The following is a 17,599-nucleotide window of genomic DNA, read 5'->3' as shown; positions in this document are numbered from 1 at the left end:
ATAAAATTGTCAGAATATTTCACAGCTAACACAAAGTAACACAAACAGAGAGCAAACAAAATATCGACAATACGAAACAAACCCAAAAAGGAAATTAAATTAAGTGAAAAATTGAAATGAAGCAGTTATAGTAATTACAATACAAAATAATGGAACAATTACAGTGTCTCTTCAATTGAATAACGAGATCGCACGTTGATAACGAGTTTCTCCGGAAAAGGGTTAAAAATTGATTTCCTAAATTATTCTAACTGCCCGAACGAAACGCGTGAGTGGAAGCTCGACTCGTTTCGCTTAACTCTCGCCAAATGAAAGTTTCATGCGTTCCCGCGCAACTGCAAAGGAATCATCGAATCAATCCCGCGGGAAGCAGACGACAGCACTTAACTCCCGTCGCCGAGCATGAATGTTTCACGAGCCTTTAAGCCTACGATCGTGGTTCCACGGTGGCAAAGCAACGTTCTTCCATCGCAAGGGGTCCGTTTCAATTCATCGAAATTATTCCAAAGGAGAATTCAATACTCCGATGTTCTAAACCAAATGTAACATCTCCACGTGAATTAATTCACTCGTAGAATCAGTCGTCGCACTTACTTTTATCAACGAAACCGTAAGACGAAAGAATTTTCTGTGACGGAAAAAAGGGGGAAGATTGGAAGTGGCGTTAAAGCAATTAAAATGTAAACGAGAAGAATCTAAGTATTCCTGACCGAGAAACTTTCTGCAACTGTGTTCACGAATGCAACGAGATTCATGATACACCATATTGCACTCTGAATACATAAAACGACGAAGAAACTTCTTGCCTGTGCGCAATCTTTATGCAGTCTCTTATCAAAATTAAAATATCAAACTGTGGAGAATACGAAGTAGCAAATCAAATTTTCAGGAGGTCCTGAAAATTCAGCGAACCTTCTTCCTCGTAATCTCTCGTCAAATTTGCGTTTATCTGTCGAATTGAAGCATCGAAACTATGAAGAATAAGTTAAAAATAAGATTTTCTGAGGGTCCTAAAAATTCACTCAACTTTCTTATCAAATTTGCGTTTATCTGTCGAATCAAAGCTTCGAAACTGAAAAATAAAAAGTGACAAATAAAAAATTCTGAAAGGTTTCAAAAAATTTCCTAAAAATTCACCGAACCTTCTTTATACGCTCTCTTATCAAATTTTCATTTATTTGTCGAATTGAAGCTTCGAAACAACGAAAAATAAAATGTTCAGGTCCTAAATATTCAGTAAACCTTTCCCGTTTCTTCTGGAAAAAAGCTAGAAAGTCTTGAACAATAAAGCAGTTTGGAGGAGAGCTGAATGAATCCTGTTTACGACGGGAATATTCTCAAAGAGGAGATATCCAGCGACGAAAATTACCAGAATAAAGTTTCTTCCGGTTGTCAGGGTGGATAAAGAAAGAGGATAAGAGAGATGTACGTAAACATACCCAGATCCATGATGTGTTCCTCGCCGAACCGTCGCTCCGCGTGAACGTGAAGAAGCCCGAAAGCGAGCTGCATTCCAGTAGTGAGCAACAGGGCGAGGAAGCCGGCTGCGCAAACCAGCCAACCCCAGCCACCCTCTGGATAGAAATGTGTTCGCATGCCGGCGACGTCTATGCCTGAAGGGAAAGATTAGCCTCTTTACGATTCTTCCTCAGCTCGTGTCCCTGTACTCCTTACAGGACAACGTTTACACTTCCGAGAATTGAAGGATTGAAGTCGGAACGACGACCGAGTAAAAAGAATACTGCTTTTTACGAATTTTTATATTTTTTTAGTATTGAATGGAGTGAAAATTAAAGAGATCTGTTTTACTCTGAGAAGGAAAATTGTCACGAGTCGAAAGCATGAAATTTCTGAGGAGAGGGAAAACGATATTTCTGCTTAGAAAATTACTTAATTAGTGAATTTTCATTGGTAACTTCTGAAATCTCTTCTGATGGTAAATTTGTGGATTAAAAGATGTTCCAAGCAATAAAATTGAAGACATCAGAATGACGACCGAGTAAAAATCAAATTTAAGAAAAAGGGTGTTTTGTTTTCTATGAATTTTTTTATTATTCAATGGGGTGAAAATTAAAAAAAAATCTGTTTTACTCTGAGAAAAGATCTGTTTTACTCTGAGAAGGAAAATTGTCACGAGTCGAAAGCATGAAATTTCTGAGGAGAGAGAAAACGATATTTCTGCTTAGAAAATTACTTAATTAGTGAATTTTCATTGGTAACTTCTGAAATCTCTTCTCACGATAAATCTATGAATCAGAAGATATTCCAAGCAATAAAGCGAAAATTAAAAATTTCTGTCTTGTGTTCCTATCTAATATCGTCTGCTCTCTTGCTTCAGGATTTCAGGTAATTTTCTGAAAACTCCATTTCCAACAATTCCGTACCTGGACGACGAAAGGCTGGTACGCAACGATGAAGGCTCCTCAGATCACCGAGCACCCAATTGTTATTCCCGATCATGCCATCGTGGACACTGCCCTCCATGTCCATGTAACGCATTCGAGTATCTAGAAAAAGCACAAAGAAAAAAGAACGAAATTGAAAAAGAGAAACGGTGAGAAAAGTTCCGAAGCAATACGACTTTTACCGTTCAAATATAACTTCTTTCCAAGTCGTTTGAATACAAATTAAGAAGGCCACGCGTGGATTAATCCCAGCGGATTATCCGCCGTTGTTTTTGCGTAATTCGACGATATATTTGCAGGACTTAATTGCACCGTGAACTGGCTCGCGGACGCGACCAATGAATTTACGTCGCGGCTCGTTTTGTGCACCGGCTAAGCTTGCACGATAAAGATAAACGCTGTTTATTGTGAATTCAGCATCGTTAAAGACGAACTTTAGGAGCAGCGAGTGCAGTCGAAACATGGGGCGGCACCTGATTAAAATTGCAATTCATGGAGTTGCCGGAGTGAACTGCACAGACGTTATAATACTGGAAAATTCTTTTACAATTGCAATTTCCACCTCGTGAAATTAATTAACCTTAGAATCAGCGTGGAAATGCACCAAGTCGCGCCTATTATTGTAATCCTTCTTTTCCCGGAGACTGTAGAAACTTTTGTTATTGTTTCAATTTGAAATTCATTTATTTTGCGAACACAGTGAGTAATATTCTAAAAAATTTTCAAGTGTTCGTGATTTGATTAATTTTTTAATGTCATCATTATCGAATTTTCTAAATAATATTGCTTCCCTTTTTCAAGTACACTCTTGGTTGAGTGAAAATTTCTATTATCATTTGGAATACTCTTTTCCAGAGATAACAGGAAATTCATTTATTTTGGAAGCACAGAAAACTGTGTTCTCGAAGAATTTTGTAATATTCTTGACTTCATTCTTTAGAGTCGTTATCATCGAATTTTCCGAACGATAATATTTCCCTTTCTTTCTTTTTTCAAATAGTCTTCGTCGAGTGAACATTTCAGGAAATTTACAGAAATTCCAGAAAATTTTATCATTCGCGAGATTAATTTATTCCGCAAACACAGAAAACAGCGTTCTCGACGAATTTCGAAGCATTCGCGACTGATTCATTTTTTCAAATTAATATCGCGAAATTTGCCGATCTCTCAGTTGTCTCAGCGAGGCACCGTAATCTCGAAATTAGCATTACCCAGTTGTACGGCCCCAGGGCTGTCATTAGCGAGTTCTGTGATCCCAGAATTATCGTCAGGCTGTCCTATGATCTCGAAATTATCACTCGCGAATCCGATAAGCCTGAGTTGTCGCCACCGGATCTCACGTCTTCCGAGTCCGCGTTTCGGATCTACTCGATTCTATAATTTCGACGTAGTATCCGTAAATTTCCACGATTTTCTGATTACCACCATTCAATATCGCCGTTCACCACTGGAATTTAGTATTCTCGAGTTATCTCTATCAGGTTCTACAATTTTCCAACGGTCATTTGGAAATCCGGCTGAATTCTACGTTATCAGAGCTCTGCGACTCTTTACCGTCAAATTTTCAAACTTCATGTGTCGTTCGTATTGGATCATACCAGAGAAAATTATCGCTACTGGATCTATATTTCTAGGAATGTTAGGCATAGCTGTCTTTCTGCCTGAAATATTCCTTCGGACTAGATTCTTTTATTTGAAAAAAATTACAATCTTCTGCAAGGGTGAGTTGGAAATACTTGAAAGATGTGTTGCAGTTTTCCAAGGGAAAATTACATAAATTGCAAAAAATAGAATTTTTGGTACTAATAAAAAAATTGCAGATCTTCTGCAAGGACGAGTAAATATATTGGAAATAGTATTGCAATTTTTTAGATAAAAAGAACTTTTAGTACAGTTAGAGATGATACAATCCTCTACCAATACAATTAAGATACTGAATAAATTGTCGCACAAGATGAAATGTAATTCTAACAGTATTCACCATCGTAGAATTTTGCAAATGATAAATAAACTAAAATTTCAAGTGCCTAAAAGTAGCAAAATTTTGAATTTTTTCTTGGTACCACGAAACTTCCCTAATCATTCCAAATTTACCTAAACAACGAACAACTAAATATAGTTGTCATACTTGAAATTTACGTCTGTACACAGGATATACGTTACACAGCGAAAGTTAGAGGCAGTTTAAAAATATTTGAACACAGTGAAAAATTGACTTTGACTAGACAGCGACCGGATCTCCTGTATCCACGTCTGGCAACGTTGCGTGCCACGAACCAGGGATGAAACGAGTTGAAAGAAATGAAGAGGAAAAAGAAAAGTCAAGAGGGTTAGATAAAAGTGCTCATGAAAAGGAGATGCTAGTTGCCATGGGACGGGGGCGAGGTGCGCCAGACCTCTGGGTAGAGGGTTCGAGAAAACGGGTCGATGATTTTCAACCGAAGAAGCATGAAAAATCTTAGAAAATATCCCTCTCGAACACTTGAATCGCTTTTGTAAAGAGACTGCGTCAAGGATCGAGTTATTACCATAAAAATTTCACCGGGGAGAAAAAAAATTCCTGGGAAATCTCTCCCTTGATAATTGAATTATAGATGACATGAAACGCTCCCTGTCGAACACTTCGATCTCTTCTGCAAAATGGCTGAGCCAAAGATCGAATTATCGGCGTGAAAATTTCACCGCGAAAAAATCCTAGAAAATCTCAGTCTTGCCGGGACAATTTCGCAAGAAAGATTCCTGGAAAATCTCACTTTGAATAATTAAATTATAGATGACAAGAAACGTTCCTTGTCGAACACTTCGATGTCTTCTGCAAAAAGGCTGAGCCAAAGATCGAATTATCGACGTGAGAATTTCACCGCGAAAAAATCCTAGAAAATCTCACTTTTAGCGTAAAAATTTCGCAAGAAAGATTCCTCACTTTTACCACGAAAATTTCGCAGAAAAGGTCCTTAGAAAATCTCACGTTTAAAAATCGAATTATCGCCATAAAAATTTCGCACGAAAGAATTCCTCGAAAATCTCGCTTTTGAAGATCTAATTATCAAAATAAACAATGCTCACAACGCGTCTGTTAATGAATTAAAAAAAGAGAAAATTGGTGTTCCTACCACAGAAAATCGTGTAAAGTTCGAAAAACTTCTGAACTCGGCCAAGATCAACTGGACTATTCGATCAATTCGCAGAAGAACCGGCGAACCTCTATTGTCCCCCACAATAGACAGAATTTTGATCCCGCGACAAATAAATCACCCGGTGCAACGTTGTCCCAAATTGTCGAACGAACACTCGCGTATTTTCATTCATCACTTGATCCGTTCCCATCAATGTTTCGGCGAAAAAAAAGCAAACGAACCAACAAAAAAAAAGCGCGCGGAAAAGGGGGGAGATCGTTACTTCAGATCGACGAACGAAGGCCGCAGGAAACAGAGCCGCGCAATTTGAATTTCCAGCTATTTTTCCGCCGCGAGAACCAATTTTTTAACGTCAATTCGTATGCCGGCTCACGCGAGCGTCATTTGTAAAGCAAAAGGCAGAAAAAAAGAGTCGGCAGAACGGGAAGAAAGGGAAAAAAAATTGGAAAAATATTAAAGGGGCATGGATCAAAGCAACGCCGGAGAAAAAAGGGGAAAACACGGGGGAGGGAAACGGCGTGACACGCATTCTTAATTTCGCCACGTTCAACGTTCACTCCTCCCACCCGCCACTTTCCACCTTTTTTTTTCTCACCTTCTTCTCACTCTTAATTACAACGTACAACGACGGGGGAAGTTGCCGCAAACAGCAAAAGTTCACCGTAAAAATCGTCTTTACCGAGCTAATGAAGTTTTAAGCAATTTAAAGTAGAATTTCAGCGGCGCTCGCTGTTTGCATTTTTATTACGCCTCTCTGGCCACCGCGGAAAATGATCCTTTTCCCGGACCACCCGAAAGCTTTCTCGGCGTCCCCGTGTAAAAACAGGGAAAAATAGCGGCGCGTCGCTCGAGATACTCCGTCGTTTCTTTCCCGCCCTCTTTCTTCTCCTCCAAAGGACAAACTTCGAAGTTATAGAAATCCAGCTAACCGGTCCATATTGTTCCTCTAAATACGTATCAATCTCTGTTTCAACTTTCGACAAATTCTCTTTCCTTCCACGAATTTTCAACATTTGTAAACACAGTAGTTTATACCGGTAATTAATTCTCCAACTGGAGCCAGCCGTCGCGTGCACTATAGTTAATTACCCTCGGCAAAACGTTCTTCACGTTCCACGATGACGTTGGTTCACGTCGATTCGCGCGCAATTAGAAAAAATTCATTCAACTCCCGGTGTTTGAATAATAATAATAATAATTGCAGATTTTTTCTCTACTAAATTTTCATTTCACGTGAAAATTCCACTGTTGATTCCGGGGCGGTGTGAATTATTTTCTCCTAATCTTTGCAAGTCGAAATGGAAGTCTCATTAACGCGCGGCTACGCGAAGGGAGAATGAAAGAGAAACGGAGAAAGGAAGTTTTTCCCTGGCGGATGGCACAATGGATCGGCCGCAAAGGCGAATCGGCCAGAGGGACGAAATATTCTTAATTACCTGCGCGCGTAGCGGAGGAGATAAGCGCGGAGCCAGGCCAAAAAAAAGGGGGGATGGAAACGGCTCGTGAAAAATGGATCAACGCGTCAAAAAGGGGTCAGAGGGAAACATGTCGACCTACGAAACGAATTATGACGCTTTCTCCACACCATGCTGCCCGTGTCTTATCGCTTTGATGCAAAACCCATGAGGGAACTTATTGTGAATTTTTCAGTTCTACTAGTATTCCTTTTTTTTTTTTTGGAGTAAGAGATGCTGAGGTGTTTTCCATGGAAGAGCTATGTTTCGGTAGGTTAGGTTGTTTTAATTTTTTGAAAGGTTCTCGTGCTCCGTAACGTGATACTAACGACGTAATCTTGCGATGGACTGGGATAAGTAGAATGAGACGCGTCGAGTCAGACAGAACTGTGGTGTGTATACTTGTTTAAACGGGGTTTAATTAGGGAATTAAATGTGAGGTATATTTTATGTCGCGTCTGTATTGAAGTGGATTGCACGTGTAGTTGATGTGAAATGTGTGAAGTAATTGGTAATTTGGACTGGTGGGGATTTGTGTTGGGATATCGATAGTGTCTAATTTGGTTCATGACGTTTGCGAAATTCTGTGAAACTGATATGGGGGGTAGTTTGTTCTGCGAAATGAGTTTGTGTTAGAATTAGGAATGTCGGTGTTGGTCTTAATTACAAAATGCAAAAATAACGTAATTTGAGTGTCTCAAAAATTCATCTAATTTAAAAAACTTACGAAAATTGGGGACTACGAAATTTGAAAAATTCAGAAACTAGTAAATTTCAAATACACCAAGCAATCTACTGTTCCTAATCTCTGATTAGGATCAAAATTATCACAAAAAAATTCACAGTAAAATACATTCCAACTAAAAACCGAAAACGCTCTCAGAATTCTCCAGAATTCGCAAAGTAATTCGAACATAAGCTGCAAAATCGACGAAACAATTTATCATCGCGGGGCAGCAAAACTTAAAAATCCACGCCGACGATTCGGCGGAATAACAAATCACCGCGAATTACATTCAGGAAACCGCATTGTCCGGCTCCATCGCGGCAAGAAATTCGCAAAACGGAGAGATTCGAGGATGGAGAATCTCCTCCGCGGCGACATATTTCCGCCTCGATTTTCCCGCGTTCTGGGAGGCGGGCACGAAGGAAAACAACGGAGCCGATTGAAGCTTCCAGTTGAAATATGTGCGGGCTTGACGGGAGATTTGTCAAAAATCGATCGGCAACGAGACCGGGTGAGGAGACGAACACGAAACCCTCTCGAAGAGGGGGAGAGAGAGATAGGAAAAAGCCAGGACGTCAGAGGATTTCTGAGGGAATCCGATGATTTAGCTGTTCCGGCGAGTCGTTCGCGATGACGACAGATCGTAGACGTTGCTTCAGATGCGTGAAACGATACCCCCAAGTCTCTCTGTTTCTCGGGGAAAATTGTTTTCTCGAGCGCGGCGAGACGCGAACGCGGCTCTTTCCTTCCAAAAACATGTCGCCGTTCTTTCAAACGTGTTTAACGTTTCATCTTCTTCCATTCGCTGAATTTTTACGTATCCTTTTGCACGTTTAGTTGGTTATTACGGTTCAATTTTTCGGTGAAATTCAAACCTTTCCGAAGGAAAGTGCTCGCTCGAAAATTGCGAAACTGCCATTTTGGAGAATCTAAACTGAGTGCATGATTTTATTTTCTTTTTACCGTTAACATATAATGCGATAAAGTTGTGAAATTATTGCAAAGGTGATTTCAGTGTTAACTGGAAAAAACATTTTTTTCTCCCCTGAAAAATTTAATTTTTGCAATTTCGCAATTTTGCAATGTATTAGAGTTACTTATTCATAGTTTATAACTGTCTTAGGTAAAACTCGTCGAGATATAATTTACTACGTTAAAACAAAAATTGAAGTTTATTAGGAATAAAACTGACTGCTGTGATATATTCATTCGCAGGAATTGAAAAATAGTGCAAGTTTTCGTGTTCTTTGATAAAACGAAGGAATAAAATTGTTTCGTTGCAAGGAGTAAAAACGAAGAAATTAATAACACGCGATATATCACGAAGATTTATCGCGTGAAAGTACCTACAAATCACCAGATGGAAAATAATTGCCCGTTAAAATATTACAAACAAAATTGCAGGTAAATTTTCATGTACTCTTAACATCTCCATAAATTCTGCACAAAGTAACCAGGGAAACAAAAGAATCGCGGAAAAATATGACAGACTACAGGGGGGAAAATAAAATGACAAACCGTGTAAGTAGTAGCAGCCTGTATATGGTCAGACACATATTTCACTCCGTATAACAAACGTTAACTTGACCCGTTTATTTTCATCATGAATATTATTTCAAGAATTATTCCAACAAAAAAAAAATTGCTGAACATGAAACCAACCATTAAAAATACAACGTTCACGTCCGACCAACAATCTCCCAACAATAAAAATTACTAAAATACACCTGTAGCCTTTAGAATTTCTTTCGCATTGTTACATTTCAAAAGGTTACATACTGTTGGCAAGTATAAAAACAGGTGTATATATGAGAATATTTTTCCTGCGTAAAATTTTACCATATCGGACAATTATTATTAACATTGAAAAGCATACAATTTCAGTGAAAATTCCTGAAAATTTGTTAGATATGGAGACACGATGGAAGACACTTTAAAAATGATATATTCAAGTAAAAATATTTTTGGAAAATCGATTTTTTGACCTACCTAAGCATACTTAATCCTTCGAGTTACAAATTAGTGTACAGACTAAATTTAAAGACACTTCAATACCACAGAAAATCTCTCAGAAAAATCGATACAAATTTAACACGTCCAAAATTAATTTACTATTTTTTTAAAAATCACGAAGTGTTATAAACATACAACTACACCAATTGCCAGCGTTTCAGCGCAATCAGCGACTAGCAACGCGCGATTAAAAGGGGAAAAAGGAAGGTGAATTTATCGAAAACAGTGGAAATAAAGCGAGCGATCGGATCTAGAGGGTTTCGATGGCGGTAAATCGAGCGAAAAATCTGAAAGTTTCCCATCGAACCGGATATTTCGCCGGGGATTGCGTGCGGCGCGGTCATCTACATAATACGAACGAGCGCGGTAATGCCGGGAACCGATTCGAAATCGATTTCCACGGCTGACCAGCGAGCGAGGGTGCAAGGGGAACGTTCGTGCAAATACGTTTCGTCGAAGGGACCAGTTTGTCCAGGCAAGTGTCCACTGGTGTTTATCCGCGACGTGGATTTATTCGAAAATTGCGTGTCTGTTTTCGGGCTATCAGAGGTAACCTACCCCCTTAATAAGTTCTTCGAGATGTGTTAGGTATTCCAGCGGGGGTAGTTTTCAAGAGTGTATTTTTCGGAAGCTGCGAAGTTTGACCTTTGCATGAATTTAGCAAAAATTCACCAACTCTGAAGTTAAACAGTGGCGAATTTGATGTGGTTACTGGCCCCTTGCGGAGTATGAAGAATTTTGTATTCTCAAAAGAGGAATGGAGTTACTGCTCCTCGTAGAGCGAGAAGAATTTTGTATTCGTAAAAGAGGAGCTTCTCTGCTGAATTTTAGATATAATATCCCCGTACAAATGCGTGATGAAAGAGCCCGGAATATCCTCCGCAGAAAAATTGCAATTCTCAGAGCAATCAGCCGGGCACTGAGATAAATAAAATTTTAACAACCCCAAAAATTATGCAGACCTGAGGTAAAAATTAAAGTTAGAATGCAGTGTCGGACGAGAAAATTGCAAAAAAATTCAGAATTGCAGAAATTCAGAATTGCAGAAATCCAAAATTGCAAAAATCCAAAATTGAACTAAACTCCAACAGAGAATTGTTCACAGAGAAAAGATTATACAATCATAACACAGAATCAGGCGCAGAAATTGCGAACACCTAAGATCGAACAGATCTCTGATCGAAACTTAAGTAATTATTCCTTTAAAAAAAATTTTTTTTTTAATTATAAAGAAATTACAAAGACCTAAAATTGAGCAGATCTTCGATTCACTTTCGAACAAGCATCGCGACTACAGTGAGACGACTGTGACGAAAGAAAACGTAGCGGAAGAGACGAGGCACCGAAGGTTTGATGATCAGCGATTCGCCGACTCGTAGGAGATTACAACGCGGATAGAACAAATGCCGCTCTCGTCTGCCGCGTTGTTTTGTAGGGCAGCGTACGTAATCCAGCACAGCCTGTCGGCTCGATATATCTCTCCTGCTATCCGATTTATCTGAACTTACTTTCGCTCGAATTGCTGCAGCTTCCCGTCCGGATAACGACGCTACTGTTGCAGTTTATAGACCAACTGTTATCAGATAGTCCCTAGTGACGATAATAGAAAGGAAGAGAAAAGAAGAACCTGTGGACCAGATTTGTCTAGTGAAAACGTGAATCTACTGCTAATTTGCAAATCCTCCCGGATTTGTCAAAGCTGTGCAAATTTCGTTTTGCGACGCGAAATCTCCAGTGTTTTAGGTATTTATGCTGATTTCTATTTTTCTCTTTTTTCTTTTGAGATGCGAGAAATTTTGGTTGGAACACACTGATCGAGAGAGACAATTTCTTCAGTCTAATTTCCCCAAGGAGTCGCCAAAGGAATCGAAAGAGAATGGAGGAATTAATGGATGGACGAGGAGGACGAGGAAATCGAGAGTCGTTCTGAAAGCGTACGACTTCGTATAGCTTCCAACTGTTCTACGATTGATATTGATCACGTCTCATATGCGTTCTCCTTACTTCGTTCTTCCTCTATCAATTCCTACACACTATCTACTACTCTTCGTTCGTTCGTTTATTCTTCTTCGAGGAAAGAGAAGGATTAAACGGAGAAATTACAGAATATTTGAGAAAGTCGCGAGAGGATGAAGGATTTAGTAACGAGCAACTTGTAAAATTGCGAATATAAATGAGTAAAGGGATTGCATAAGTTAGAATAATCAAGAGCCTCTTGAAACTATCACCTTTCATAACCGGCGCTTAATAAATCGCATTTATCAGCTCGTTATAAAATATTTGCATGGCAGAGAGTCGATGGCGTGTAATCTCACACGATGAAATATTCTCTATTTGCCTCTCTGTGTTTCCTCTCCTTCCGACGCTGTTGAATATTGAACGAAGTCACGAAACTTGGCGGAAACGGATTAGGCCGGTCTCTTAGCAAGCGACGTCGCGAGAACGAAAACAGAGGCATCCTGAGATTATGAGCAAGTTTACCGCGCGGACCGAAAGGGCCAGGGCGTTCTTGCCGCGGCTTTACGAGGAAACTTGTGCAATTCCGCTGAAAGATGTCTCCGGGAAATCAAATGAAATGCAAAACACAGACTGGAAGCAGGCTAAATTAAATCGTTGCTTCACGTCAAGGAAATAAGCGAGACGTTTGCAAGGGTTTTTAAATCGTTTCAGTGTGTACAATTTTATTCAGCTGCTGCAACCACTCTTTCTTGAATAAAGTTTCGAATTTAAATCTTCGTTTTCCAGAAAATCAATTTCATCACTTAATTAAATCAGGATTCCTGGGAAACCCTGTATAGAGATCAGGATACGCAAGGAATTCGCCTAACTGTACTAATTGAAAAATAGAGAAATCTTAGGAGGAAGATGCAGAAGTTGTAAAGACGACGAAACTACAGATAATTATCGCGAGGAGAGCACGACGAAGACGAGAAATTTGCGAGATCAATGGTACTCACGGTGTCTTAAGAATCGGTAGTAATAAGATAGCGCTGCATCGAGATAGCGAGATTCGCGAGAGATAATCTGAAAGTCGTGAAAGCTGAGAGTAAACTCACGAGACTAGCGATAGCGACGCTTTAAAAGTCTTTACACGCGGTAAGATTGTCCCCAAAGTCTTTGGACTCGATAACGAGGACCGTGGAGTCTTTGAACCTCGGAGTGGTGACCCCGGAATCTTTGAACTCGGCCGTGTCGACCCCGGAGTCTTTGAGCGCGGTCGCGTCGACCCCGGAGCCTTTGAACTTGATCGTGTCGAACCCTGGGTCTTTGAACTCGGCGGTGAGGACCCCGAATCGTTGCACCGTTGACCCCGGAAACTTTGAACGTACTTACGAATATTCTCTCGATAATTTGCAAATTTTATCACGTCTCAAAAATAGCGAAAAATTTCCCCACGATACTTTACGTCGTTATATTTCAATTTTCTTCGCTGTCGAATCTTCTAGTAATACTACGTAAAAAGTGTTCTAGACTCACCACCATGATAAGAATTGCCCCGATAAGGAGTGTAGACTCCGTTCCTTGGCTCTGGACAATGACTCGGCGTGTAATACTGCATCGGATGGTGCACGTAATTGCTCGGTGTGCTCGGCACGTGTACCGGGTGGCAGTGCATGCATCTTCGCGGTGTCTCCGGCACACCCTGAAGAAAAGAAACGCCTGCGATGCATGGAGGAGGATAATGGTAATCAGAGGAACACGTGTCCATGGGTGAATCGTGAACGTTCCACGGCGCAGCCTGGAAATTAAACACCGTTCGGGATATCTATCGAACGGGCAGAAAGTGTCGCGCTTGGAATACCGATTAAGGGGGGTTGCTAGCCGTTGCTAGCAATTCCATCCTAACCGATTGACGATTCGACCCTATAATGTGTACGTGCAAACGCCACGGACGAACGAACATCGATTTCTGTCTCAATAATAGAATCCAGGTGTTTTGGAGTTAGCGTTTGCATCAATGGACCGATGTGTAACATAGTAGTTCTAGTTAGACGGGATATTTGTCTCTAACTGACAAAGGATATTTCGCGAAAATCGTCTGTTTGTACCGACAAATTTATACCAAGAATATTCGATTAGTTTCATCTAAGTTAGCGAACGATTTGTCAACCGAAACCGAGGAAGTCTGTCCGCGATTCTAACAGCCGGACGAGTTCTTTAGACGACTAGACCAACAGCCACAGACTAGACGACCGTGCAAACGAACGTGTTTTATTACCTGCATAGAATGCTGCGAGCGTAGCGATCTTATCGAGCCAGCTGGGTGGAGGGAGGGCACGCTGCCACCGAAGCTCATCGCGGAATTTCTGCAGCCGCCCGGGGTGGACCAACCCCCGCGCACGCTGGCCGAAGTCCACCCCATCGCGCTGCCGCAATCGTCCACCAGCATTTTCACAGAGAACCGTGCATCTCTCGCTGATCCTCTCTCGTCCTCTCGTCGACGACGATCTGCCTAACCCTCGATCCACTCTCGCGCACGATTCTACCGTGAAAACTCGCGAAACTTTCGCAAGATATTAATCCTCGACAGTGTTCCTCGAAGTTATCCTTTCGTATATCACGCGATTCTTCTCGTGGACATTCGGTTGTTCCGGTACCAAGGATCGTCGTGTAATCCTTCGATGATTCCTGACGAGAGTCATCTTTCACGGAGGGACAATTGCAACCGCTGGAGGATCTGAAAGCAGAAAATGTGGAATGAACGCGGAGCGCACCGAGAGGGTACAAGGCAGTCGATTAGAATTGTAATTAAGCAGAGGATGGAAATGTGAGGGAGATAACGCTGGGGTACAGAGTCAGAGGATTAAAACTGTATTTTCTCGATGAGGCTGCCTCTGTGCCACCGGAACGACGAGAGATAGAGACGCTCTCTCTCTCTCTCTCTCTCTCTCTCTCGACGTCGTTTTTGGTACTCTGTTAAGAATGTACAGCGGTACGGATTTTAGTGTGTATTTTGATGAGAATAAAGGATGCATTTGTGAGAGATAATTAGCTAGATATGCTCCATTATCATATCATACGGGGTATTATAAATTCGAGAGAGTTAGAGGATGAAACTTAACGAATAAATTGCTTCGTTTTTACGTGTTCAACTAATTTGAAGATTTAAGAACATTTCGAAAATTTCTGAAAATTTCAATCGGTACTTCTGAAATTTCTCGGCAAAGTCGGTTCAAATTTGACTTTCATTTGCATCAAAGTGTCACCGAAAAATTCCCCCAACGAAATCAAGGTTAAAATAATTAAACTCTGCCTAAAACCAGTGTCACTGGCGTTTCGTCAAAAAACCCTTTCTGTAAAAAGAAAAAAGAACAATTTTGGTTGGGTAAAACACGTTTACCTAGTGCAATAATAGGACATCACGCATAAAACCGCGATGCGTGGCGGCGCAACAAGAATTAATCCGCGAAAATAATCCCATCGGAACGCGGAGGGAAAGGTCGAGAGAAAGAGCCGAGAGGGATTTTTCTCGTGGTCGAGGAGCGAAACGATCCGTGATTCGAAGCCGGGGAATACAGTCGTCGCGGCTCAAGAATTTAATTCGCGTCATATGCATAAATAAACGGGCCGCGTTTATACTCAGACAGATTCTGCCCGGCCTGTCCGCCTTTGTGCCGCGAGATTTATCGCGAAACTACGCTAAAATTGCACGGGAATATTCGAATTTCGTTCACCGGATGCAGCCAAGTTTATTGGAACTGTTTGCTGAAACTGTTGGACCGGTTGCTTGTCTCTCTGAAAATTTTCAAGGAGCAAACAGAGCTGACAACGATGGAGAACGAGCGTTCTCAAATAACGGATTGCCTTTCTTTTTTCCGAAAATTTCTAACGTATAATCATTCTCCTTGTAGAATTCTCGCGATAGACTTTTAATACGTGTGTGTATAAGTAGAAGGGGAATATAAACAACTAGGAAAGTTGAAGCAACCTTAAGGGAAGCCTTTAGAACAGCTTAAGAGGAATTTTAATTCCATAACGAGTTCCTCAACAAGTTGAATTTCCTTTGTGTACTTTACCGCTGCCAATAACTCACGAGAACCTCCTTAAATCCAATAAAACTACGAAATATCTCACAAAGTCTACGAAAACGTCTATAAAAGACGAAACAAATTTCTATCGCAGAGTCGCTCTAATTTCACAAATTTCAATTAATCCCCGTCTCGTCAGTATCTCACGAACGGTACTTCCTAGAACCAAAAACAAAAGAAATTCGTTAAAATTCGCCTTAAAATTAAGCCGCGCAATTTTTCCGCGTTCGTAGCAGCGGCAATCAGCGTGAAACAAAGTGGAAAGGAAGAAAAAGGAGCCGGAAACGAAACGAAACATCGGAACGATCTCGTTATGGAATCGGTGGGACACATCCATTCCGCATTATCTCGCGCAATTTTCTTTATGGACGTTTTTTCGCTCCCGTTCGCTATTTACGATTTCCGACGTTGATCCGATGACCGGTCGTTCCGTAAACTCGATACCGCACAGCACACCGGCCGATACTTTCACGGTCGCAACTTCCGCAATAAGAAGGAGCGAACCGGAAACAAATGGCGGATTTGTATGCGCCGGCCGACGTTCACCGTATATATTTCAACTTTACCGCCGTTACCACGGCGGGAGAGGAATCTCGTTGCGGAATGCAAAAACTCGCCGCGGGACCGTAAATCTTTTTCCAAAATGGTTTTTAATCGAAACACACTTTGCACGGTCGTCGTGGCTAGCGGTAGGAAGCGCGAGGTTTCCAGCTGGTGAAGAGTTTGTTGGAACAAAGTTGGCGGACGTGTGCTGAATTCGATGAAAAATTACAGGCGTAATTTGTCATTAGGTTATTGGAATACGAGGATATCGAGAAGTTTGGAGTAATGAAGAAAGTTGGAAGTTGTGGATTCTTCCCAGTGGTTTTTCAACGAGATTCGGCAAATTTGTAATAGTTTTTTTTTTTTTTTAATGATTGTAGACGACGATACTTTGTTTACGAGTGTAATTTTGTTATATTAACGAAGAATATATTGTCAGTGAAGGTGCAATTGTTTAAAATCGATAAAATGAAAATTTTGAAAGAGAAAAATCCTTGAAAAATACGAATATTTTTAAATAATCGTGCAACATATCATATTTAAATCTAAGAAGATACTCTACTGAGTGCCTCACTTATAACGAACATCAAAATTATTTCAGCCGCTACTGAAAGTAAAAGAAAATATTCCTAGAAAGATGAAAATTATTCTAGCAGGTGACACTACTCTTCAATTAACATTTAAATTTCCCCAAGGAACAGCAGCCTTCAATGGAAATGGAAATTTACCACCCTCGAAGTGAGAATCAATTAGAACACTCATTTCTGCCTCGGTATTTACATCTTTCTCGAGCAACAAACTGTGAAAATATCAGCAAAGAAGATCGTCTGCAGCCCACTGTGCATCTGGAATTGGCTAAACAAACCTGCGTACCAATTCCACATTCGCTCTGTAACGCGACACTTACGTCTCTCCCACGAGAAATTCCTTCTAATCCCAACTTCCTTTCACATCTCGCCGCTTGAACCCTTCGCCAGGCAAGGTAAACAACCTCTGTCCCATACAAATCATCATTTACATCTTCTCTCCGAGAGAAAGACCATCTTTTTTCCGCTAACAAAACCGAGAGATCACGTCCTTTTCTCGTGGAAAAGCGACGTTTAACGCCCTCAGGCAGGCCTGCCAATATCTCGCCTCCCCATAGCCGCGACGAAACCCCTCTCTGCTAGCACAGTTCCCACCGACCACTGTGTATACTAAACGCAGAGAAGACAGAAGACACTTTGTAGACACCGCAGAGCGTTAATAACTTAGGGATGAACCTACATTAACGCTTTTGAACTGTGAATTC

At 40.8% G+C, this 17,599-nt stretch overlaps 1 protein-coding gene across 1 annotated transcript in view; it reads right to left on the bottom strand.

Moving 5' to 3' along the window:
* The window catches only part of LOC108570764 (monocarboxylate transporter 10-like), an 87,816-nt gene extending 73,690 nt beyond the window's left edge, over nt 1-14,126 (bottom strand). The window contains exons 1-4 of the mRNA XM_017932669.1: nt 13,956-14,126; nt 13,214-13,379; nt 2,385-2,507; nt 1,440-1,613 (exon numbers count right to left, since the gene is read on the bottom strand). Of these exons, the coding sequence (XP_017788158.1) occupies nt 1,440-1,613; nt 2,385-2,507; nt 13,214-13,379; nt 13,956-14,126 (634 nt within the window). The remainder of the gene's footprint in view (nt 1-1,439; nt 1,614-2,384; nt 2,508-13,213; nt 13,380-13,955) is intronic.
* Nucleotides 14,127-17,599: the final 3,473 nt, after the last annotated feature.

This window comes from Habropoda laboriosa, unplaced genomic scaffold (assembly GCF_001263275.1).
Source record: "Habropoda laboriosa isolate 0110345459 unplaced genomic scaffold, ASM126327v1 scaffold87, whole genome shotgun sequence".
Taxonomy (NCBI): domain Eukaryota; kingdom Metazoa; phylum Arthropoda; class Insecta; order Hymenoptera; family Apidae; genus Habropoda; species Habropoda laboriosa.
This window is presented reverse-complemented; position numbering and strand designations above follow the sequence as displayed.